The sequence below is a fragment of the Theropithecus gelada genome, chromosome 1, assembly GCF_003255815.1.
Source record: "Theropithecus gelada isolate Dixy chromosome 1, Tgel_1.0, whole genome shotgun sequence".
Classification (NCBI taxonomy): Eukaryota; Metazoa; Chordata; class Mammalia; order Primates; family Cercopithecidae; genus Theropithecus; species Theropithecus gelada.
The window spans coordinates 168147681-168172957 of NC_037668.1; the positions used below are offsets into that span (position 1 = coordinate 168147681).

The window sequence follows — 25277 nt, forward strand, 5'->3', positions numbered from 1 at the left end:
CTCTATTATACAATTAGTATAAAACACAGTATTTTCAGTCAGTAGATGTTATTCAAAGCCTTATAATGATGAGAATTTAAAATCTTTGTGTATTGAAGGTAGTTTGAAATAGCGGTTACTATACTTTGGATCCAGCCTGCCTCCATTTGTATCCTGACTTTGCTGTTTATAAGCTGTATGATCATGGGCAGTTGGTTGAACTTTGTCTTAGTGTCTATCTGTTAAGTAGAAATAATGATAATAGTACTTCATGAGGTTGTTGTGAGGATTAGATATGAGTAGTTAAGTACTCATAACAGTTCTTGGCATATGGTAAAAATTGTATAAACATTTGCTGCTGTTATTTTCAGTGGCACTATCTATGTTTAGACCTGGTGACCTGGGAACCAGAAGTTTCAAATGCCTTTGTTCTATGACTGAGTACACTATTGCTGACCTTTACTGTCAGGTTTCTCTGTCTGGTTTCACGGGCATTAGTTCTTGTCCCTTCTCATGAGTAGCATACATACTTAGGTTGTAATTGAAGTCCATAGTAAATCAGTGTTCCCAATGTTTCTATTTTGCATTAGTCAGCTCTTTGGAACTATATTAATTTAATATATTGGGTATGCTTTATTAAAATACATGTGCATTTTAAATATTCATATGCTACATAAAGATAAGAATATGTTTTTCCATAAACCTTTATTTGGTAAATTCATTTTTTCTCTGAAAATTATAGCAGTGTATTATTCAGTTTCAGGATATAATGCCAGAGATATGTTTGAACTGAAACATAGAAATTCTTTCCTTTACACTTTTCTCTGCTTTCGTGAGGAACAACTGTGGTATTAAAGAAGCAACTGACGATATTAGAAAAGCAACGTGGAGTCCTGGCCCTGTCGCTAATCAGACATATGAAACTTGGGTAATTCTAGCCCAAAGAAAGACTATATGATATTTCATTTTCTTTAAGCTTAAAGATTCAATATATCATAAATAACTTTAATAAGATTCTTCTTACTTGGCTTATTGAATTGTTCTCATTTCTTTGTAGTACTTTATATTGCAAACCAAACTTCTAAAATATGTAGTTTATTTTCCTTTAATTTGTATATTCTCAAAATGTTCTAGGTAAATAGTTTATTATGATAGCACTCTCTTCAGAGGTATGTAAAAATGTCATCCAGAATAACATTTAGAGTCTTTGCCATGTCGTAGAAGGCTCTCCGTCATTGATCATTGATTCTGCTTCTTTATCTGACCTCATCTGCCATTCTCCCACTTTCTCCAGTCTAATCTCACTGACCTCCCCATTGCTCTGTGAAGATGCCAAGCATATTCCCACCTGGGACTTCTGAATGCCTTGTTCAATTTACCTGGAATGCTCTTCTTCCCAAATCCACGAGTTTGCTCTCTCCCTTCAGTTAGGTTTTAGTACATATGTCACCACATTAGAGTTGTTCTGTAATCCTCCTATCTAAAATAGCCCACCACCCCCATCACTCCCTACTTTGGTTTCTTTATAGATCTCATCTCTGACAATGTTTATTTTACTTGTTTATTGTTTGCTTTTTCCACTAAACGTAAGCTCCATAGAAACGGGGACTTTGTTCTGTTTAGTGCTGTGTCCCTGTTGCATCATAGGGATTTCAGTTGCATATAGCAGGCACTCAAAATTTTTGCTGAATTAAGCAAATAAATTGTTATAATATTTTCAGTTGCATAATTACCTTATGGACTGTAGAGCACTTAGAGACTTTATGAAAGCACTTTAAAGCACTTAAACCTTTAGATATATCTTGAAGGTGGATCTGAATTATAGTCCAGTCGTAGTATTCCGTTAGCCACCAGGATAGAAGAAATCTCAATACGTAAGAATATAAAAAAGATAGAACTGATCTGATCTAAAAATAAAGAATGCTTGATCTATGAGAGAAAATACTTACAGATCATCTAGCATAGAGTTCTTATTTTAAAGATTAGAAAACTGAGACATGGTTATATTAGTAGATGTGCCAGAGGTCACATGGCTTGTTGGTGGCAGAGCCCTAATTTTGTGTCTGTAATATACATGTTATGATTTTATTCAATTTACATATGAATGTGTTAGATTTTCTAGTAAATTTGTTTTATTCTATTTACTTGCAACTTTGCTATCGTCTCTAAAAGACTATGCCATAATAGTATTTTCTCATTCTTTTTAAGTTATACAGCTCTTGCATGCTACTAGATGAATATGGGGGATCATCTTTGGGATGCTTCCGTCTTCTTTGGAAATCTCCATTTAGGTGTCTCATGGTTAACAGAATAAATATTTGCTAAAGCCGATGCCTTATAATTCTACTTAAACCTGACACTTTGCTATATTACCTTTAATAATGCATTCTGGTTGCTTAGTTCCAGAACTGTGGTTGGGGAGGAGTTGTCATATATTTTTTCCTCTCCTTGTCACCTATACCCCACATCCAGAAAGTTGCCAAGTCCTGTAGAGCTTGCTTCTCTCCTGGTAGATCTTGACTAGCAGGCATAACCCTCTGCCAGATGCTGGCCATTGCAGAAATTTTGTGACTCTGCATATAATTACAGAAACCATCCTCTAAGAAATCAGTGAAATTCATCAGATAATGTTGAATTTTGTTAGCGAATAACTAATAAAACTTCATTTAAGGATGACCAGTAAGGAGGCAGGGAAAGTACGTGGCATTTAGTAGAGTGCTTTGGACTCTGGGTATCCCCAGTGAAATAAATTGCTCAGTGATAAAAATGCCCAGTGAAATAAAGTGAGGTATTATATTTAATTCCTCACTTTAAGAACGTGTTTTTCCTCTTGCTACAGTTTTTATTTGCTCAGTAACAATAAAAGCTTTTTTGTTGTTTTTAAGGCTTTGAATGAACTGTTTAAAAAGTCATCTGTGTGCGGATTGAGAAATTGAATAATTAGCTGCTTTCAAAGCTGCATAAGCTCTTTTAGCCCATCAGGTTAAAAAGGGGGTGGAAAGAGTTAATACAATTTTAAAGAGGCCTAATTTACAACTAAGGAGTACCTGAGAGCTCTTGGAGAATTTGACACAATGAGTTAGATCAACCCCATTTTCATTTCCCTCTAGCTGCAGTTTGTAACATAAATAAATCCATGGTCTGTAATTGTTAAATGGAAGTATTTGAATGCCTCCTAGTGGCATATTGTAGGCTCTAATTAAGGAATTTAAAAAGTAATATTTATTGAAGGAATACTATGATAACCTATTAAAGCTTGTAAGTACAAGGTAGTAAAATCCTTTAATGATAACATCCCAAGTGAAATCAAAATACATTATTTGCCATATAAAACTGATTAAAAACGTGACTGGAAAAAATATAACACATATGGCAAAGATGAATATACTTTGAATAAAAATTTTTAGTTTTGGTTCAGATCAAATTATTTTAATTGACTTTTTATGTAATGGAACTACTTTGCGCTTAAACATAGACAAATGTGGCTATTAATAGGATTTGGATTGCTTTGTATACATTCATTTTTTAAAATTAATTGTGGATTATTATGTAGTTTCTTTAAATATCTTTGTATAATAATAGAGAAAATGGTTTATAGAAAGTCTGGTTCATTTTCAGATTTTTTAAAAATTCTGATCTTCAAGTTGAATAAAATAATTTAATTGGTAACCTTGAAATACAGACTATAGCAAAACTTTAAAATGATTAAGAATGCTGATTTAATTATTGCTTTATGCATAAAAATGACTTTACATTTATGGAAATATAATTTAAAATGGAAAGAAAGTCATATTGAAAGAATTCTGATGAGGGTCAGAAGATGGAAGAAAAAGTGATATCCTTTTGTTAAGCACTAAAAAATGTTTAATTAACTGCTTACCAAAACAAAACAATTAAAATGGCAATTACCTTTAAAATAGCAACAATGTAATTACAGCTGTTGTGATATAAAGCTAGGAAACAAAATGTTAATCTGGAATGAACAGTTTAAATATGAAATTATGATATACTTGGCTTCCTGTAGTACAGCTGTCAAGCTTGGGCAGTTCGCTGGTCAATAGTGACATTCTATGTGTCAGTGAACAGAGTCTCTTGATACCATAACCCGCAGTTCACACATTACTGAAGCTCCAACTGTCGAACATTCAAGTCCCCTGATATTTTTGCAGCTTCCAGACTCTCCTGACTGGCTCATGTTTCATTCTTTGGCAATTTGCCCTAATGATATCCCTCAGGAGCTTTCAGCCTCTCTTCCTTTCCATATTTAATCATGTTATATTAATCTGAGTGATACACAAACTATGCTGTATAAATTGTAATTTCCTGCAATTTTTCTAAGATGCACACCTAATTTTTCAGTTTTACTTATGTTCTAAGTTTTTAATCCCAAGCTCTGTATTTTCAGATGATTATAACTACATGATTCCCAAGAAGCTACTTTTGCTCTTTATATACGTTTCAGAGGGGCCTCTGAGACATAAGACTTTTTACATGTAGAATTGGTAAAGACAATGTGATTTATGTCATTATGTAAATTGTTCTGTGATTACTGTTCATTGTTGATACATTGAACATTGCTTTTTGTTTGGAAGGTCAGCAACTACTTATTTTTGTTATCCTTTTACAAATTTTAGTTAACTGCCTGTATCCATGGATCAGCTGCTCTCCTATACCCAATGTATTGGCAACACATATACATCCCAGTGCTTCCTCCACACCTGCTGGACTACTGCTGGTAAGCTGGCTTTTGCCAGACTCCTTTAAATTTAGGTTTCATGATTAGATATCTGTTTATTTGTGAATTAGATAAACTTGGTGGTGTATTTAAAAGAAATCACAGAAACTTACATTTTAATAAATAGTAAAGATGGCTTTTATGAAGGACAAAATAATTCTGTTCAAAGGTAGCACAAATTTATACTTAGCAAACATAAAGTTCTTTAGATTTTGTGAATTTCTTCTGCAGTCATTTAGATAATGCAAAATAGGAAAAAATAACAGTCTTAAGTTGTGTTTAGGAAAACTGTATAGAAGTTATGGTGTCAGTTAGAGAACTCAATATCCCAGGTGTCGGAATTTGTCTGGCAAATCTGCCAGAAACCACATTGTCTCTGTCACGGCATACTCTCGTTACCTTTACTTCAGAACACACTACTCTACCCCTCTTTTTTTGATATTAGCCCACCAAATACCAAGTACTGACAAAGAGGTTGTCTCTAATACAAGAATTCTTGTTTTTTGTTTAAGTCAAAGTCTCAGCCTTGAACCACCATGAACAGCAATGTTGAAAAGTACTGGGAGTAATTCTGAAAAGTTTCCTGGCATTAGACACAATTCCTAAGGGATCCCACCCAATAACCAGGGTGGGATCTAGAACCTCCTTGTTCTCTTCGCCTGGAAGAATCTGCATACTTATCATGAGTCTAAATAAGGATTAGACTTCTAAATAGCAGCTTCTGGGCCTTCTTCAAAACTAGGGGGGGAAATGTTATCTTTATTGCATAATCATCTTCTGCAGGTGTAGCCTAATTCTTAAGAAATGTGATGGGATGTTTTCTCTAAACCATTGTGCACACACATAGAAGGAAACAATTTTGACCTTCATGTGTTTTCTTATTTCACAGCTAATGTTACTAAAACACAGCACTTTTAGAATCAATGCATTCATTTAACTTTCTTATTTCATAAAAGGCAGAAAGTATTAAGGATTAAAAATGATTTAAGTTCATACATAGAGGGTTTCTATTAACTTTTTATGACTAACTCTCTTCAGAGCGAGTGATTGTAGTGACAACACATGTACTTGGCCACATATTGATTATATTAATATATTGTTGTGTTTCCACAGCATGGTAATATTATTAGAATTGATAATGCTGTGAAGTAGGTGCCCAGTGACCTACCATTACTATTATGCTGTTTGAGAACTAGAAAGGAGAAACTGTTTGGCAGGAAACTATAGGAATGTAGTTTATATTGTTAAGCGTTATACACACAAGTCTAAGAATAAAGCTAAATCTATACATAAGCCCTTTGTTATTCATTTTAGAGTTTTTCTTTAACCAACATACCTGTAGTATTTTAGCATTCCTTAAAGGGAGGGTCTCTCATTTATTTATGTTGACATATGCAGTAGATCTTTGTATATACTGTTCAGTAATTAAACTTTACTTATTTAAAAATATATGTTACAGCAGTATTTGGAAATATATTGATATATGATTTTATATAATGTATCTTTAGAATTACATTTTATATTTGATGTTAGTGCCATCTTAATTTTTATATTAAAATGTTCTAACCTCTTAAGAGATAACACACCTTTAATTAAGTTCAATTATCTGTAATGAATTACACATTTAAGATTTTCTAAAATGTTATTTAGAAATTATTCTATGACACAGGCAGTTCCTGTACTAATTTTTTCCAGAGCTTTTCTGATAGTTTCTACCCGTCATTAAATTCAGTGAAGGAAACTTGTTTCATATTTCAGTCCCTGGAATTTTCTTTCTAGTTTCTAATGTCTGAAATAGCCTTTGGGTTGAGTTCTAACAGCTTCCATGCCAAAAACTCCCTGGTTCAAAGAGTGAATCAGTGATATTCAAACAAGAAGTTACCTGAAACTTCCTGAACCTTAAGGTCACAATGATAGGCTCAGCTTCTATCATAGGAACTGAGTAGTATAATATAATATATTTTTTTAAAGAATAGCCATCAGAAAACTTGGTAAACTAAACTGTTTCCTAAGGTAAACGGTTTTCTTCCATTTCCATCCTTGAGGTTAAAATCATACTGATCTACATGTAAAAGGGAAAAAAATTACAGATCATACCTTCAATGTCACAGTATTTGATTAAATAATTTTTATGAATATTCCAGTTCAAAAATAGTATCATGAAGATTTGATAGGAAAAAATATATATTTGCTAACTCTTTGGCATGATTGGAACTTTCTGATTCCTGAGGTAATCCTACCTCCATAAAGTATTTCTGTTTTTGTAGCTGGTAGCGCTGCTGTGGGTTGGACTGTGGAGAGCCATAATGCCATCTTGTGACCATAGATGAATATCGCATCTTGGTCCACCAATAAAGCCTTGTTACTTTGTTGATTCATCCATTCATTTGTTCATTAAACATTTAGTGACCATCTAAATATTTTGCCAAGCTGTGAATATGTAATGTAATGAATAAGATTTAGTTTCTGCCCTTGCAGGGTTCACAGATAGCAAGAAATACACACATACTTAGATGTGCACACATGCACACACATAGCACAGTACTGCAACATTATAAGTATTACAGAATAGGCATACAAAGGACCATGGATGGCAACACATGAAAAGAAGTGGCGTACACTCCCTGGTAGCTTAAAGAAGGTGCCTGGGAGGAAATGACACCATCTGCATTTTTCCCTAATCAGCCAATCTAAGAATACTTTAATATGGCAAGTCTGTGATGTTGTAAGGCACTCTTAACCTATCTAAATCCATAAACACATGACAGATAATGTGACTTTAGTGCTAGTAAAATTATTATTATCTATTATTTGTTCATGAATGATTGAGTCACTATTTAGGCTATATGACTCTTCTTTTTATGAAAGGAGCAGGTTTAGCTTCTGAGAGAATAGGTTTTTTAAAAAAACAAATGGAAAATTGTATACTTCAGACTACCCCAGTAGACTGCTGTTATGGTCTATGTCATTGGTGGTCTCTTTGTAAGAAAACCTAAAAAAAAAAAAAAAAAAAAAAAAGCTGTTCTTAAATACAGATAATTGCTACCAAAAAGAAGCAGCAATCATATGGAGGTTTCTGTATCCCATCTTTGCAAAATAACTACATTGAAAGAAAGATCTAGGACAGTTTTGCACACAGAGGACAAAACGTCTGTGTTGCCAAGAATTTCTTCTTGACTTGATAATGCTCTAATCGAATTAGGAAATTTAAGCTAGGGTTGCAAACTTACATTTCATGAGATTTGGGTGATTTCATATTAGGATTACACAATCCAGTTTTTGTGAGAAAGAAACAACTATTCACTCTATATTCTGCAAAATGTAATTATTTTAAGAAATTAGTCTCTAGGTTAATAATATTTACAGTTCTCACATCCGTGTTTTGGATTTTATGAGAAATTGGTGAGAAGAGAACATGTGGATTTAACAAGTGATCCCATTTTAAAAGTTTCAAGTTATTATATGATTACATTTTGCATACAAGCTTTTTAATTGATATTTTTATGCCAGCTTAATAATTTTTATAAATGTGTTTTTTATACTTCAAAAGATAAGTATGTCTTCCATAAAGTTTAAAAAAATGTTTTCCTAGATGTATTTGCTGGCACTTCAGTAGGTTATTTAGCAGTCTGCTTCTGATTTTATGAAACTCTGACCCACCCATTTATCCCACCAACATTTGTAAAATGGACTTAGTAACTATTGTTTTTTAGAAGGCTTAACTATTTTAAAACTCTTTCATTAAAATGTACTTTGAATTTCAGACTGCATGGACTTTTCTGTACTATAAATCTTGTGAGTAGGATAAGCTAACCTGAGGTGAACTGGAAGTTTACGCAGTGACTTCAATAGTCTTATGGTATTTTGGATATAGGCAGGGATTGAGATATTTAAGATCATGGGAGTTGCCTAACTTCATTTTGTTAAAGTTATCAAAACCTTGTTGTGGAAGCCTAGATTTGCTAGTGATATGCACTTTAGTCTTCTCTGGAGCCCCGGAAGGAATTCAGGGATGAGAACTTGAACTAGGGAAGTAGTGGAACAGTCCACATTTGTTCCTCCTGTTTCCTTTTGAAGGTAGAAAATCTCTTAGGTCTTAAGGATATCAAGGCCTATAAAAAGTTCTCAACTTTCAGCTGAGTGAAGTATCCAGAATATCAGATCAATTCCAGATGGTCTCTTGCATTCAAATTAAAAAAATAAATAGGAAGGAACAAAGCTACAAACGGCAAAGACAACTGGGAATTAGAATCTAGTACAATAAGAAGTAATGAACTAGAATGTACAGGCTAACGAGGAGTAAAATAAGAACTTTAACACTTACTTTGTAAATTCTGGATATATGGATTAGTGGTTAGCCATCTTTAAATAAATTTGGAACTTTTTAAGATTACTGTGAAATCTCTGGGTCTGTCAGGGTGCCTGTGTAATCTATTGCTGGTTCTCAGTAGCAAAGTGAACACACAGAAATTTGGACATCTCTGTTCTGATAATGACAATGATGTTTAGAAAATTATGCAAATCCTTTGAGAAACAGGATTATCTGTTTGCATTAACAGAAAAGGTGTGTGATAATAGAGCACAAAGATGCCTGTAAAAGAATTACCAAAAACGTTTTATTTTAAAATAGCTATTTTTTCATATATCCACTATTGCCTTCGTAGATATCTGTCAATTCTCATGTTTTTCTGTTAGATAATATTTTAGGTTTGAAATGTCAAGTTGAATAATTTTCTTCTTGTATTTCATGAGAAGTATTTCTGAAATAACCAGCAATTCTTATTTTATGTATTAAAAATTTAGTATCTATATTTTTTGCAAGAGTATAAAACCCATAGGGAATATATTCTGTTTATATTGTCTATTATGTTCCCAAGTTTCTATCCTAAGGCCTGGCACCTGCTTTGCTCTAAATATCATGTGTCGAATTAATTAATTCAAGATTATTCTCACACTTAAGTATTTTTAAATTTATTAAAATTATTTCATTATTAAAAGTGAAAGTTGGATAAATCTGAATTTATACAATTAAGTAAATAAAAGACAATGTATATGAGGGGAAAGATAGCACAGTAGGTGAGGAAATTGTTTCCTTTTGTACATCCACTTCCAGAACAGTGCCTGACAAACAATAAGTCTTGATAAATATTTGCAGACTGACCCTGTGACCCTAATATTTGGTGACATAGGAGGTATGTATCAATGAAGATATATATTAAGAATATCATAGAAATAAGAATTTAATTGAATAGGAAAAGATGTGCAAAAGGGATGTAAATAAGTTTGATGATTAGGATATATTTGCTATGAGGTATATGGAAAAGATTCAATTCAGACTATGGCCTAGACCTTGATATTCTTCTTAAGTTAAAAACAAACCAACAAACAAACTTTTTAGACATTATAACTCTTGATTAAATTATAAATGACTTTATGATGTTTATAAAAAGCAACCTTAAGTTTAAATATATTAATGGCCTCTAAGATTAAATTTGAGCTTTATATACTGAATAATTTTGAATATCCATAATGTGTTATGCTGGAACTGAGCATTTAGTACATTTAATTTTTAATCATTTTGAATTACTTATACTGTTGTTTCAGTTTTAATGAACTATATGAATCTATGCATATATATATTTTTAATTTAGTGCCCCAATGCCATACCTGATTGGAATACACTCCAGCCTCATAGAGGTGAGTATCTTTCAGACATGAGATAGTGATAAAATTAACTCATAAAATAATAATTAAAACAGTTTTGTTTTGAAGGAATATCAATGGAATAGGACAAAGAAGTGACTCGTTTCATATTTAGAGTATGCTTATCATTTTTAAAAAGAACATTGAAATAATTTCATTTAAATTAACATACTAAATGACCATTTTTTTATGGCATGAAATCCATAAAAATAGGTTATATTTGGTAGAAATCATGTAAGTTTTAAATACTAAAACTTCAGTCCTTGATCAATTGCCTTTTTTTATGGCAACTTGAGATTATTTATATCTCTTTTTCAGACCTATATTTTGAAAGTCAAAATTTATGTACTTATGAGTCATGAAGTAAAATTTCTTATTTTGCAGACTTCATTATGTTCCCATTTATCAGTATATATATTTTAAATGTGGTTTTAATATACTAATCATTAACTTTAGAATATAGCCTTAAGTTTTAATTTTCAGTTCTGTTTGGGAATATAAAATTTAGTATTTTTTTTCCACCATTACCGCATCATTTTAAAATTATTTTTGTCATTTAAGTTATTCCTATAGTGAAAGACCTTGAACTATTAACACCATGAACTTGAAATTAGTGAGATTCCCAGGAAGGTCTTGGTATGGGGTCAGCATCTTAACAAAATAAGCAAAAGGCTTGAATTAAAACAAAGGATTGGGTCAATTGAGTGGTGTCATTATGCTGGATGCTATCAGTTTTATTCAGATAAATTTATCTTTTTTTGCTGGTTGTACAGATTGTACTTTAACCCAGTTTCTAATGAGCAACCTAAATGAGTTAGCTTTGGTTTTCCTCTTAGTTGCCATCACTGTATACACTCCATCAGTCCTTGCTTTGATCAAAGATGAGTCTGTTGATATATTTTAAAACTCCTGAGGATCATATTGGGAGAGAGTCATGCCCCTTTAGGAGGCGCAGGTTGTGGATTCCGACCTGTACGCTAGCTTTGGGCATTTTTTCTTATCACAAAATGCTAGGGCAACATTTTTTATTTGTTTCACCAATAACAAAAAAAATATTTAAATGAATATCTTGAGTAGGTTTGTTTGTAATATTGAAGTCTGAGTTGCATAACTTTATGACTCCTTATTTTTTATTCATTTCTAGAAAACTTATTCTTACATGCCAATGTAGTTTCAGTGAAAGGATAAATCGCATAAAATGAAATATGAATGAGTAGGTACTTAATTTGTTACAAGATTATATGACTAGCATTTAGTTTATCAGTAATTTGACTTTATTTAAAATCTAACCTTGGTTGGATTGTTTTCTAAAAAGGGTCGTCAAATTTGATTTTTATATTAGTGTACTTGTCGCTTCTTAATGAATCTAATAGGATACATAATTTTTATAACATGTTTATTTATTATAGAGATGAAAAATATTTAAAGTTGTTGGTTACCTGTTGATGTTATAGGATTTTTTGCATAATGATTCTACATCAAGTTTTAAAACAAATGATTCAGCTTTTCCAAAATACTGTATAAAAGGGTATATATTTTAAACATTCAATTAAATTTATCACATATTCTTGGATACCTATAAAGAAAACCAATACTGTTTTTAAGTAGCAAATTTAAGAATTGTTTGCTCCTTAAAAAGTGTTGTCTTAGAGAATAATCCATTCTAACTTTAAATTGACTCGTATTATTAAATGAGAATATTTGAAGCCATGATTAGACTGGTTGAAATCTCTGTATTTTTCATACTCTGGACTTATCTAAGTGTCTTGATAGTCAGCCTTATTTTATTTAATTGGTTTATTAGTGAATGAGAAGCTATACTGGGCACTTCAGGAATGCTTTTAAAACAATTGGATACCATTCAGCAACTTTCTTGTTAATCTATTACAAGATGATGTCAATCCTGCAAATTTCATTCTTGTTATGGCACTATTAGGAAGATTTTTTTCACTAAAATTTCTACCTTTTATGCTTTTTAATTTTTACCAAAATGGTCTCGTAATTAAAATATTGATACAGCTATTTACATATTTAATATGTAAGACTGAACTGAGTAAATGTTTGCTTCTTGCTTGGCAATTACAACCAATTTTTCTTTAAGGAATAATTAAAATATTTTCTTATTCCCTTTCTCTTGGTCGAGAGAGTTTCAACACATTTTATTGTTTTTTTTAGGTTGGTGCAAAATTAATTGCGGTTTTGCTGTTTTTTTTTTTTTAAATGGCAAAAACTGCAGTTAATTTTGCACCAACCTAATGTAACAACTTCTAAATGTATTTGTTCAAAGACATGAAATTAACATCCCTTAACATCTTTCTTTCAATTGTTTTAATGAAATTATGAGTAAAGGATGGCCAGAATCTTTTTAAAATACAAATTTCTTTCTAAAATAAAGGCTAAAGACACTTTGTTCTGCCTGAAAACTAGACTTTGGGGATGAACTCAAGGCAGACTAAGGCCTGTAGGTCATAAGGAATAAATTAGTAGAGGCTACAAATTTGAGGAATATCTTATTGTTTTAATGTACAACGGATTCTAAATAAAATGTTGACCCAGTTTTATAAAATCATGTGATTGCTGCCACTGTGTCATTTCTTTGTATTAATGTGCATAAGTATATTTGTAGCCATATTGTATGGAAAAGTTAAACATAGAGGGTGTGAGAAAGACTTGACTTCATACAGTTGTGCTTAATAATCATTTCAGTCTATGTCTAATATTTTTTTATTTTTGAAGAAAAAGACAATTTTTAAAATTTTCTTAATTTTGTATCTCATAACTTTATGAGATGTAACAGTGAGACACAGAAAGAGGTACCATTTTATATACCACATGACTTCCCATGCCTATTTGGAAAAAAAAATAGTTGAAGTCTAATTTGGAGAGAAAAAATAGATAAAATATTGATACTAATCCAAATTAAAATAAATTTGTTACTCTCTATTTTTTCCTTTTTTGCTAATGTATTGATAGAATTATTTTCATGTCAGGGAATCTCAGTTTATTAATTTGAAATGAATTTATTTTTCTATTCTTTTTTGAGTGGTCCCTTAAATAAAATTTAATATTTAGCAATTACCAGGTTTTTAAAACTAAGAGCAGTTTTGAAAAAAGTGTACATGTCATAGTAGTACCAATTTCCTTGTTCTGAGTTTAGTGATAATGTCCTCACAAAACGCTTTGTGGGCACATAATCTTATCTTAGGCTATTTACAAACTAAGTCATTTTATCCCTTAACAAATATGTCAGGTTTATTGGATTATCTTTATAGTCTCTGTCATAAAATGACAACTTAAAGTTGAAGATGAAAATCAAAATTATGACATGTTTTTCACACAAATGTGATTAATATTATTTATATTTTTACTTATAAAATAGGTTATTGTAGTCACACTATAGTTACTTTATAGGTTACTACACATATATGTACTTAAAGCTTTTTACATATTTATAAGCATGTGAAAAGAAAAGGAAATGAGTGTATTTGTAAATATTTTTGAAGTAGTGTCAATAGTATCACTGTAGGTGATTCTCTACTAATATCTTAGAAGTGGCCATCTTTTAAGTCTTTATAATAAAGAAGACAGATTTTTAGAATCATCTGTCCTCATTGTAGACATTAAGCCTTTCTTAACATGTGGAAATTCTCTGCGTTAGACTACCATTGCTTTAGAAAGTTTAACATTCTAATATGCAGAGATTTGAAATTGTAAATGGATCAGAGAAATTTTAATTATGATCAATTTAAAATAACCAGTTTGGCTAATTTAAAATATAAGGTAATAAAGTTTTAAGTGATAATTTTCAAAAATGACTATTATTGTAGACCACCACTTTAAAAATACTACACTAAAATTATTAACCTATTGCTAGTTGACTTATACAATTATAAAATTCAGAGTTCACGCATATATTTAGTTAATGAGCAGTTATCACTAAAGAATAATACTATTTGTTACAAATGAAATAACACTAATAAAATTATATGAATTGTTTAAGTATACCTATTAGTTTAAGTAGGAAAAATGAACCGTAAGTATTTTCTTTTAAGGATGAAAAATATGATAAAATTCTTATTTACTATTATTTGTAGACATATTGAGATAATTTGACTATTTTGATTAAACTTTCAAACAAATGAGACAAGTCAAGATAGTCTGATAGGCTATTAAATTTGATACCTTCTATTGAAATTCATGTGAGAAATATTACTAACAATAAATTCCATATTACTATCCTGTTATTTTCTCTTATTCAGCTTTCAGTCCTCATCATCAACATATACGTTTTGGTATGGAATATAGATAAAAAATCTAAATTACAGTTTAATGCTGTAGTCATAGTTATTGGTTTATGTTATCCTTGCAATATGATTTATGCTAAACATAGGTATAGAGCTGGCCACAAATTCTTGTATCATGGGACTGAAATTAAGTGGAAAAATTTTAAAGTATATAATTTGTTTATGGTTTGATGTAACTGTGCCTATTTTATAAGAAGTTTTGTTGTTGTTATGTTTAATATAAGATGAGCAAATATTCAATTTTAAGCATTTTTACTAAATCTTTTCGTATAGGTTGTAGTCAGACTTTCTCAGGAGGCAAAGTTGTTTCTATCCTTTTATAATATAGGATTTTCCTTTTTTCTTTTCCCAAGCCTAATGCGTTAAGATAATATTTTCTGTTTCCAAGCTCATCATAACTTTGTAAAGTAAATATACTAAGATTTGTATTCATAATTGTGTTTTTTTAATAGAGAGTGAAAAATAAATCATTGGAAGATGTTGTTATGTTAAATGTTGATACAAACACATTAGAATCACCATTTAGTGACTTGAACAACCTACCAAGTGATGTGGTAAGTATGAAGGCTACTCAGTGGTGAACATATATGTTTTCTCCTGGACCTCTGAATTACTAAGTTATTTTTCGTACTTTTAATATCTGAAATAAAAGGGTTGGGTATTTGCATGGGGTGTTAGAGAAATCAATGTTGATTCCATATTTAATATTTTTACCTTTTAGCAGTTGAGATTTTGAATGGAACATCATATTCCTTATTGTAAAAGTAGGATCATAATTAAAAAGCTGAATGCATTCATTAGGCAGAGTTTCTTTAAACCTAAGTCTCTTCATCTCATCTTAATCATTATATTACAAAGTAGGCATTTCTGTCTGCCTAGTGGCATGTCTTGCAAAAGAATGAGAGAGTTTTTGAAGGCAAGAAGAAGAAGGGGGCCAATTATCGGCTTTTGCTTCCCTGCCACCTGCCAGCGCTTTTCCTTTTAATTAATGATCTGATGTTACTGGTCAATATAATAAGAAATGCTTGTACAGTTGGGGTCAGAAAATTCTGGCTTTGATCTCCCTCAACTTTCTGAAACATTTATTTGTTTTCTCTAAATTATTTCAGTTTTATTTTAATCTTTTCTATCCTGCTGAGGGCCGCAAGAATGAAAACCTACACTGTTTGTCATTTGCTTTGGCAGAGCAAAGACTGCTTACTTAGAATTCTATTTGTAAATTAAACTGCAAACCCAGTTTGTCATAAAAGACATCTGATCCTTTTGAAATGACGAAAACTGTCTTTTGTCTGTAAAGGCTGATAAATTAAGTGCCAGTTCTCTTCTGGTCTTTGATCTTGCGGAGGGTTGTGTGTGTGTGAGTGTGTCTGCAGCTTATAATGGGACATATTCTGTATGTCATGTTAAATAGTCTCCAAAAGTGCATTATTTTTGGCCTTCATATTCCTTAGTATGGGACAAAAATGCAAACTAGTACTGTTTCTGTATATATTTTAATGACTACTTAAAAATATCTTTATAACATAGTTCTAAGTTAAAATAACTTCCTTTTAAAAAATCAAAACATTTATTCTTTATATGGATATTAAAATTTGGGAAAAAAATACCTTCAGAACATATTTTTCTGTAATATTGAACTACTTTGAAATCCATTATTAAGGAATTTGAGAAAGTGAATTTTAAAAATCCTAAACTCAAAAATACACTAATACCAGCCTTGATTGTCCTTCTGTCTAATGATAGGAAAAATACGATTTTAAAGTCAAAATCAGATTATTTATGCCCATAATAACCTAAAAATACTTGCTGACCTTGAGGCATATTAAAATTGAACTACCTTATCTTACTGTAGTAAAACTTTTGCTATGAATGTACAAATCTAAACCTAGGCCAGTGAACAATTACATCTTTTTAGCTAATTATAACTAGATTACCTCATTATAAAATTTTTGCAAAAACAAAATCACAAATAAATTATTAGAGTTATTCATTTAAAAATCATTCAAAGTGTTTTTCACTGTATAGAGAAATAATTATGAAAATAGAATCCTGACTTTTAGGAACGCTTTCCTTATGTGCATGTACTTCCTACTGTTAATATCCTAGGGAGAAAGATTGTTTGTTAAAAAGAGAAAGAAGAAAAAAAAGAGAAAGAAATTCAGCTTTCCTGTACATGATACTAAAATTTTTATAGGCAGCTTCAATCAATGACAGATGATTCTTGAGAAAAATAATCTTTGAAATTTTATTTTTTGATGGGTGATTCTTTTTTAAATTGAGAAGTACTACTTTCCTAGTAGAATTAGTTTGATGATTAAAACATTTATTTAAATATATGGAGAAGTTAAATATTCACACATGTAAAGGTCTAAATATATAAAATGACAGAAGGGACCATCTTGTTATTTACTCATGAACAACAATGTAAACATAACTGAAATATTTAAAAATATAGATAAAAGTTATACTGAAAGGTGGTATAAATTGATTAAATAAATATATGCTTGAAATTCAGGGACACAGGCTTACAGATAAATTTAAAGATTAGACAAAAATTGTTCTGAGATGGAGCTAGGACCATTTACTGAAAGTATGAGATGGTTTAAAGTTATAGTAATTTTCTAAAAATATTTTGGGTGATTTTTAGAACCCATTTCTAATAAATTTAGCTTTTTCATCTGTTTTCTATCTCTTATAATTTTGGAGGAAATAGGATGAAGCATCACATCATATTTTAGAAGCTGCCCTACCCCCACTAGACAGAACAGGACAATTGTAAATGTTTTAAATGAGATGTGTTAAAATTGCAAATGATCTTCCTAAAATTTTTTGTGTGTGATTTAAATTGATAAAATATACTTGAAACCTGAAAAATGTTACTATTAGTATTGTTTGATTGTTTAATAGGTTAACTGAGATTTAAATGGGGGGGTCCTTTTAAAATCATTCACCAAAGCATTTAAATTATACTTATGGGCTGGTTGACTTTCTATGCATGTGTACTCTATTATTGTGTCAGATTGACCAGTGGTCTTGGCTGTTCAAAGGTCAGTGGTCACAGTTGTCCTGAATTACTAGTTCTTTTTTCCTGTGGACCCTCTGCTGTGTTGCATGCTGTAATCTTCTTAATGGCTTCATTCCAATATTCACACATAATATTTTAGATTTATTGACTGTTAGAAATACTACCATGCCAGTAGCAGTTCCGCTACTCTTAAGGTATTTAAAATTGGAAAAATAAATCAGGGCAAAGCTTTCAGGATTCCTTTGTTTTCCTTAAGGGAGGGGGAAAACCTCTTTTCCTGTCTTCTGACAAGAACACTTGTTTTTTGATTTCATCATTTCACTATAGATTTGGATCATTAAAAGAAAAAAAACAAATATTTTATTGGGAGTGATTTTAACGATATTGATTATTACATGGAATAACTTTTAAAGGCAGTAGATCCAATAAAATATACTCTTGTAGTTTTTGTCTATGAATATATTGTGACTTTATTTTTTTAGTGGCTATGCCAAATAGACACCTTCAAACATCTGTAGTATAGTTTGAATGTTTTGAAATAAAAAAAGTAAATGTTAGGACTCAGTTACAGCATCAATCAAAGTTAGTGTTATTGTGGTATGTTCATAAGAGTGAGAAAAAGAACCAATTGAATTAAATATAACATTTGAAATCTCAAATGAGTTGATTTTAATTTATGAAAATGCAGTATTAAAACCTCCTATTCCAAATCTGCATACAATTTAGTTTTAATTGCATAATAATTTAAAATGTATTTCTGAGATATTCCTGCTCATTTTAATTTTTATCATCAACATTTAAAAAAGTAATTTGGAGGTTGTTACTATTTCAAATATAAATAGGATTACCCTCTTACCAGGAATTAAGCTAATAATTAGAATTATAAGATTTAGGAATTCTCTCCTCATATGAATATTAAATTAAACAATTATAAATTCCTATAGATGAAAGTACATTAGAATTGACATCTGAAAAAGTTACATGTATTACAGTATTCGTTACAACAGGCAAGTTTTTTGACCTGTATTGCTTAACTGTCTCTAATAATTTAAACTCGTTAGATTGTAAGAATAGTAATAATATTGATAGGTCATTATGCTATTCCTATTTTAGATAAGAAAATCAAGGCACAGAAAGTATACTGTTAATGGTACATCTAGAGATTCAGTTCATAGAGGTTGATCCTCAGGCCTGTGTCTGAAACAGTAGACCATGGTCCCTTTCATATAAATGTGATATACAATGTAATGAATAACTCCTTTAAAATATATTATAGAAGTTTACTTGCCACTTAAACTTGTTAAAGAAATATTAGTTTGATCCATTTGATTTAAATTAGGATTTTCAGCACTATTTTTAAAACTTCATTTTTGTCTTAAATATAATACTATTGGAAAATAATTTTGTGTTTTCTACTATGAGGGTATATAGAAAATATGGTACACTTAAGAGTTATTGTACAAGTCACTGTAGACCACTGTAACAGGATAGCTATATTTTGTATGTAGCATATTTCATTACTAAAACATTGAAAAGACTTTATTATAATGATGCTATCTAAAATATCATGTATATTATAGTGAAGCTTTCAGGAATCATAAGAAGGAGTGCCTTAAATGGTTTTTTTTGTGTGTGATAAAAAAAAGAAAGACACGAATTGCTCTGAATCACCAAAAATCATTAAGAGCATATAAGAACTGGAGAAAGTCTCTAAATCTCTGATATCAAATATTTGAATATCTACATTCAAGTGAATTTATTAATTTGGGGATAAGCTTGAAGGAATTAGTTTTTTTCAGATAATTCTAAAATAAACTTTTAAAAAAATATTAAGTTATGTAAGCAAATTAAACTCTTAGAACCACACGGACTGTCAATGGATATGTTTAATTCATTGAATATTTCCTGTAATCTAACATGAAGGTTTAACATGTTAAATTGTCATAATATATGTTATAAAGAAAAATAGTCCCCAGAGAATATTATATTAGTTCCAGGTTTGCCACAGTTCTGCTGTTATCCTTATTGTGTTTAATGGTAAATGAAGTCCCTAACAAATTTCTAGGGTGGTCAGGTTAGAAAGATTCATTCAGCTTCTAGAGTAATTTGGAGAACATTTTATTACTTCAGGAGACAAATATTGCTTTTAGTTTGCCCTTGGAAAAGTATAGTCATGCTTTTTCTCCTCTCAATCTCCAATTGGTAGAATTCAGGCATCTAGTTGTACCTTGCTCCCGCCACACAGCCTTGGTACAGTGCTTCGTAAATAGGCGTTCAATACGTGATTGCTGAAAGGAAATATAATTGCACTTCTTTTATCTTTAGTAATAGAAGCTTGCTTTTAAAGTCTGTTTACAGTTACCTCCTAGAACATTTTATAAGGATGTTTCCATTTGACTTTAATAATAATGAAAATGAGAAACCTGGATGCATATATAAAATATACTTTTTTGACTATGAGTATAACCTTTTATTTCCTGTGTTTAGAAAAAGAGACCATGTTGTGATGGCAGTCATTGTGCTTCTGCATACCCAGCTGAATGTCTGTGGAAACTCAGCTATTCTTTTAAATAGTTATTATCAGAGACATAATTATTTACAAAGTAGTTTTTTTTGTTGTTGTTTGTAGGTAAACTATTATAGATTTTACTGTCCTCCCAACTGTTTTCTTGGTGTATATTTTAAAAATATAAACCTTAAATACTAAAACAAAGAAGACAAAAGCAAAACCCAAAAACCTTAACTGTGCTTCTAAACATTTAAAAGATTTTTGTTAGTTTCTCTCAATTGAATAAGAGAACCTGGCTTTCCCACAGCAATGATCCAGGCTTTGGTAATCCCTCTCTTTATGTCTCTGTACTTTTGCCATTCTAAAGTTGATTTATTGTTTGTTACTTTTAGTGATTTTAAGTGCTCAATGAAGTTCCTTGGCTTTCTCGTGGCTTTTCATTTCCAACTAAATTACCTCGCCTTACTTTTAATGTCTTCCTCCCACCCACCATGTATTATCTTAATAGCATGCTTCTTTCTCTTGTTACTGCAGATACGTTTTTTTTTCTGAAAAATGTAAACCTTGATTTTGGCTTTTAAAATTATTTCCAATTTATTTCTGGTCCTTTAAATTCTTGATTTTTCCACATTCAAGCAACTTTTTTGTGTGTAATATTGTGAGCACTGTCACAGTAGCGGTTCCCAAACCTTGCTAATATCATAATGACCAAGTGACCTTTTAAATAAATTATGTTTCTGAGCACCATCGTAGATACTTTGATTGAGTCAACTAGAGGAATAATTGTAGAATTGTGCCTGGAACAGTTGTTAGATTTGTTCATTTATTCATTCATTCATTCAACAGGTGTTTATCAAGTATCTACTGTGTACAAACATTGTGCTAAGAACTGGGTATATAGTGGTGAACAAGCAGACATATACTCTTATTTCATAGAGTTTATGGTGTGTTAACACTCATCTAGTATTACAAATAGAGACAAATGTTATAAAGAAACAGAGTGCTTTGGGAGGCTGAGACAGGCGGATCACGAGGTCAGGAGATCGAGACCATCCTGGCTGACACGGTGAAACCCCGTCTCTACTAAAAAATACGAAAACTTAGCCGGGCGAGGTGGCGGGCGCCTGTAGTCCCAGCTACTCGGGAGGCTGAGGCAGGAGAATGTCGTAAACCCGGGAGGTGGAGCTTGCAGTGAGCTGAGATCCGGCCACTGCACTCCAGCCTGGGCGACAGAGCGAGACTCCGTCTCAAAAAAAAAAAAAAAAAAAAAAAAAAAAAAAAAAAAAAAAAAAAAAAAGAAACAGAGTGCGGTTGGAGAGAATTACAGTGGTATCCTAATTTAGATTAAGGGTGAGATAGGTAGAGGCTGAGCCTGTTCTAGCTCAGTGACACAGTAGAAAACCATGTGTGCCTCTGTGGTGCAGCAAGGCATTATCTCATGTGGTAGTGCCTAAATTCTTGGGGGCTCAAATGTTCTTCTCCAGCTTAATAGTAAAGGCTGCAAGCCTGAGGTTTCATTTTTCTTATGACGTGGCAGGAACCTGATGCTGTGCCAGTTGCACTGAGGATGGGATTTCAGGTGCACCAGTATGAGAAACTATGGAAGCAGTTAGGAGCTTGGTCTATATTCTTATTTCATATCTCTCATATATCTTTATACTGTTTGTTTATTATCCTTTATACTGTTTATTATCCTTTATACTGTTTATTATCATTTATACTGTTTGTTTGCTGTTTGGTGTATTTACTAGGGTACAAGCTAAGCTGCTATAACAGAGAGACCTAAATACCCATTCTTAGATAAAAATAGAAATATATTTATCTCTTGTATAACAATTAAGAGTTAAGTTTTCCAGAGATGTGGGACAACTCTGCCATCCTCAATACATAGCATGCAACTCTAGGTTTAAGGTATGCTGTTTGTCTACCTTGCCCCAGAATAAAGAGGAGAATCCACAGAGGGGTATTCATATCCCTTTTAGGGACAGCCTGAAAATGTCATGTTCCTCAACTCATTCCATTTGTCTGAACCCAGCCATATGGACACACCAAGTTCCAAGGGATGTTGGAAACTAGCTGAGTTAACCTAGTTTTGTTAAATATGCACCAGCCCAAACTTAAGATTTCCATTAGCAAAGAAAGGGAGAATAGATGTTGGTGGACTTAAAGCCATCTCTGCTATAAGTAAACTGATATGGAAATAATTTTAGCCAAACTGAGATGCCATTTTTACTAGTCCGCACGCTCAGATCAGCCTTTTGTGGTCCAGCCAAGCTCAGTGTATCAGGAACATCTTTATGGAGAATTGGCCTCAATGATGGTGAGTATGAGTAAGCCAAGTGGGAGGAGGAAGAAGAGGGGGAGGAGAGATAACATATTTAAAGTTTTTCCTGTGAGGAAGAGGTTGGTTGATTCAAGACCTATATAGCTGTAGTGAAATAAACAAAAACATTATGCAAAATGAGATAGTAGAGATAGGCAGGGGAAATCATAAAATATGTGTAGTTCTTGTTAAAGACCTTTGGATTTTATTGGAAATTCATTGAATACTTGTAGATGATGCCGTATTAGTTAGGATTTGACAGGTACTTTAAACCAATGAAACAATGTAATGATATGCTCTATAAGTATATGATATGCTTTTCATTTAATAAATGTTAAAGGTTCCTGTTTTAATCTTCAAATAGAGATTTGTTAGAAAATTATTAAGAGAGAAGTGTTAATTTTGTTTCTTAATAAACTGAACTTTAGGAAAGTTAAAGAAGTATGGGGATTTAATATCTAATTCATGTGATAACTGTAACATGATTCATGGAAGAATAAAAGGTTTCAACTTTATATCTTTGTTCTACAGATGATTTTTTCACACTTTAACTTTTATAAATATATGTAGTTTCTAGAGAACAGTTTAGTTATATGAAAGGAAATATTTAAAAATATCTTAGGAGTGTTTTAGGTTGTGTAGATTATGTAAATATTATTTTAGAACAGTTATTTTTATCTTCACTTCTTTACCCTGATGTTTCTCTTTGTGATCATTAAAAGTAAAATAAAAATTTCTAGGTATAGCAGTTAATATATTTTTACTGCAAAAACATATCTAGAAATCACATCTAAAAGTTAAGTAAAAGAGGAAATCTGTCACTTCTCGGAAAAACTCAACCCCCTTATATGCTCTTCCTTCCTGGCTTACTCTCCTTTGGTATAATTACTTCATTACTTAGACTGTGTGCACATGGCTTATGCTCTTTTAACGTGTACCTGTTTGCTGCGTTTACTCATGTAATTCTGTCCTTTTATTCATAGTTGCTTTAGTGCTAAGAGGGTAAAAGTGGGAAATTGGTGGTAATATTATTCATGCTACAGTGAGTTCCCACTGTGCTAAAATCCAGGTTATAATTCTTCCCATGGATGAGTGCTTGGAGGTCTGAATCCTCACTGAAAGGAATTTAAAACATTTGATACGAGCAATGAAGTGATGCTTATTTCTGAATTTTCTTTTCATTGTTTAACTTTTCATTTGTGATCTATCCTAATACTAAATTAGATTTTTAAAAAAATGTATTTACAAAGTGTAAAGTCTCTAAAGACCGTAAGATAAAATGTCCTTTGTGAAGTAATCCTTAGCCATTGGAGGTTGAGGCTAGCTTACTTTCTTAAGAATAAAAAGATAAAACAATTGATATTTTTTCAATATTTATAGGATTATGTGATAATAGCCATATGACTAAGGTTCCAAATGCTTTTCTGAATTCAGAGTTATGGGTGAGTATAAGCCTTAGGATTTCATGGGAAGAGATACATTTATTTCATAACTAAACTTAGAAGTTTGGAAATTAAAGCAGAAAATGCTCTTTCCTAGACCAGGTATTAAAAAAGTACAGAACAGACACCATCATTTTTATAGATAAAAACTGCTAAAAGCTAATTAGCACTGCAAAGGGCATTGGTAACTGGTGATAATTTACTCCAGTGATGTAAAGACCAGAAACACAGCAAGATTGATGCAATCATTTTATATTATATTAATATCCTTATATCTAAAACTGATTTTTAAAAACAATTGTTTTCTTATAGACTCTTTTTGAGCATTCATTTGCACATGTAGAAACACTTAGCTGCCCTTCTGGTCTCTGAAAAACAGGAACAACTTCAGATGTACTGGCAATTGAAGTCCACTAGAGTAGATCAAGGAAAAATTCTTTTTATGTAATTTGTAAAAGTTGAAATAATGTAGAAAGAGGCAAAGGAGAAATATAATTATATTTCTTGCCAGGCAATTTTAGTTTAAAATCTGTATGAAATTAGATAGTATACTCATGTAGAATAACACTGTCCAAAAAAAAAAAGTGAGCCACATGTATGATTGTGTTTTCTTGTAGCCACATTAAATAATAAAATAAATAGGTGAAATTAATTTTAATGATATATTTTATTTAACCCTATATATAAATATTGCTTCCAAATATAATCAATATAAAATTTATTGAGTTTTTTTTATTGTACTGAGTCTTCTAAATATAGTGTCTGTTTTACTCTTATGGCAAATCTCAGTTGAGACAAGTCAAATATCAAGTGCGTGTATGACTGATAGCTACCTTATTGGCTGGCATAGTTCTAGAACAAGTGCTTTCTTTTTTCTATTTTCTACACATCCGCAGGGAGCTGAGGAGCTATCATTGACTAGTTTTGGAAGTGAAGGCTGCATTTTTATAATTTGGTTTGGAATGGCTTGTGGCAGTGTGTTTAATACTCCTGTATAACTCAAGCAACAATTATGTGGTCAAGGATTTGGTATAATGAAGGTTGAGGAATGGCTTGACTTGACTGTATTCTTAGTGAGCATACATGTTGTGATTGTCTGGAGAACATTGTCTTCTTGATTTATGGAGAACTGAGTTGTGAATTTCATGTTTTATTTTTAAAAAGTACACATTAAGGAATTTTCTTTTGCAGAGATGTAAGGGGCATTTTAATTTTTTTATTCTCTAAAGTAAAAATCTTTTAAAAAACAACTACTTA

At 31.4% G+C, this 25277-nt stretch overlaps 1 protein-coding gene across 1 annotated transcript in view; it reads left to right on the forward strand.

Moving 5' to 3' along the window:
• DENND1B (DENN domain containing 1B) overlaps window positions 1–25277 on the forward strand; it is a 273717-nt gene that overhangs the window by 154382 nt on the left and 94058 nt on the right. Inside the window, exons 11-13 of the mRNA XM_025365141.1 lie at window positions 4614–4714; window positions 10366–10411; window positions 15174–15275. Coding sequence (XP_025220926.1) covers window positions 4614–4714; window positions 10366–10411; window positions 15174–15275 — 249 coding nt within the window. The remainder of the gene's footprint in view (window positions 1–4613; window positions 4715–10365; window positions 10412–15173; window positions 15276–25277) is intronic.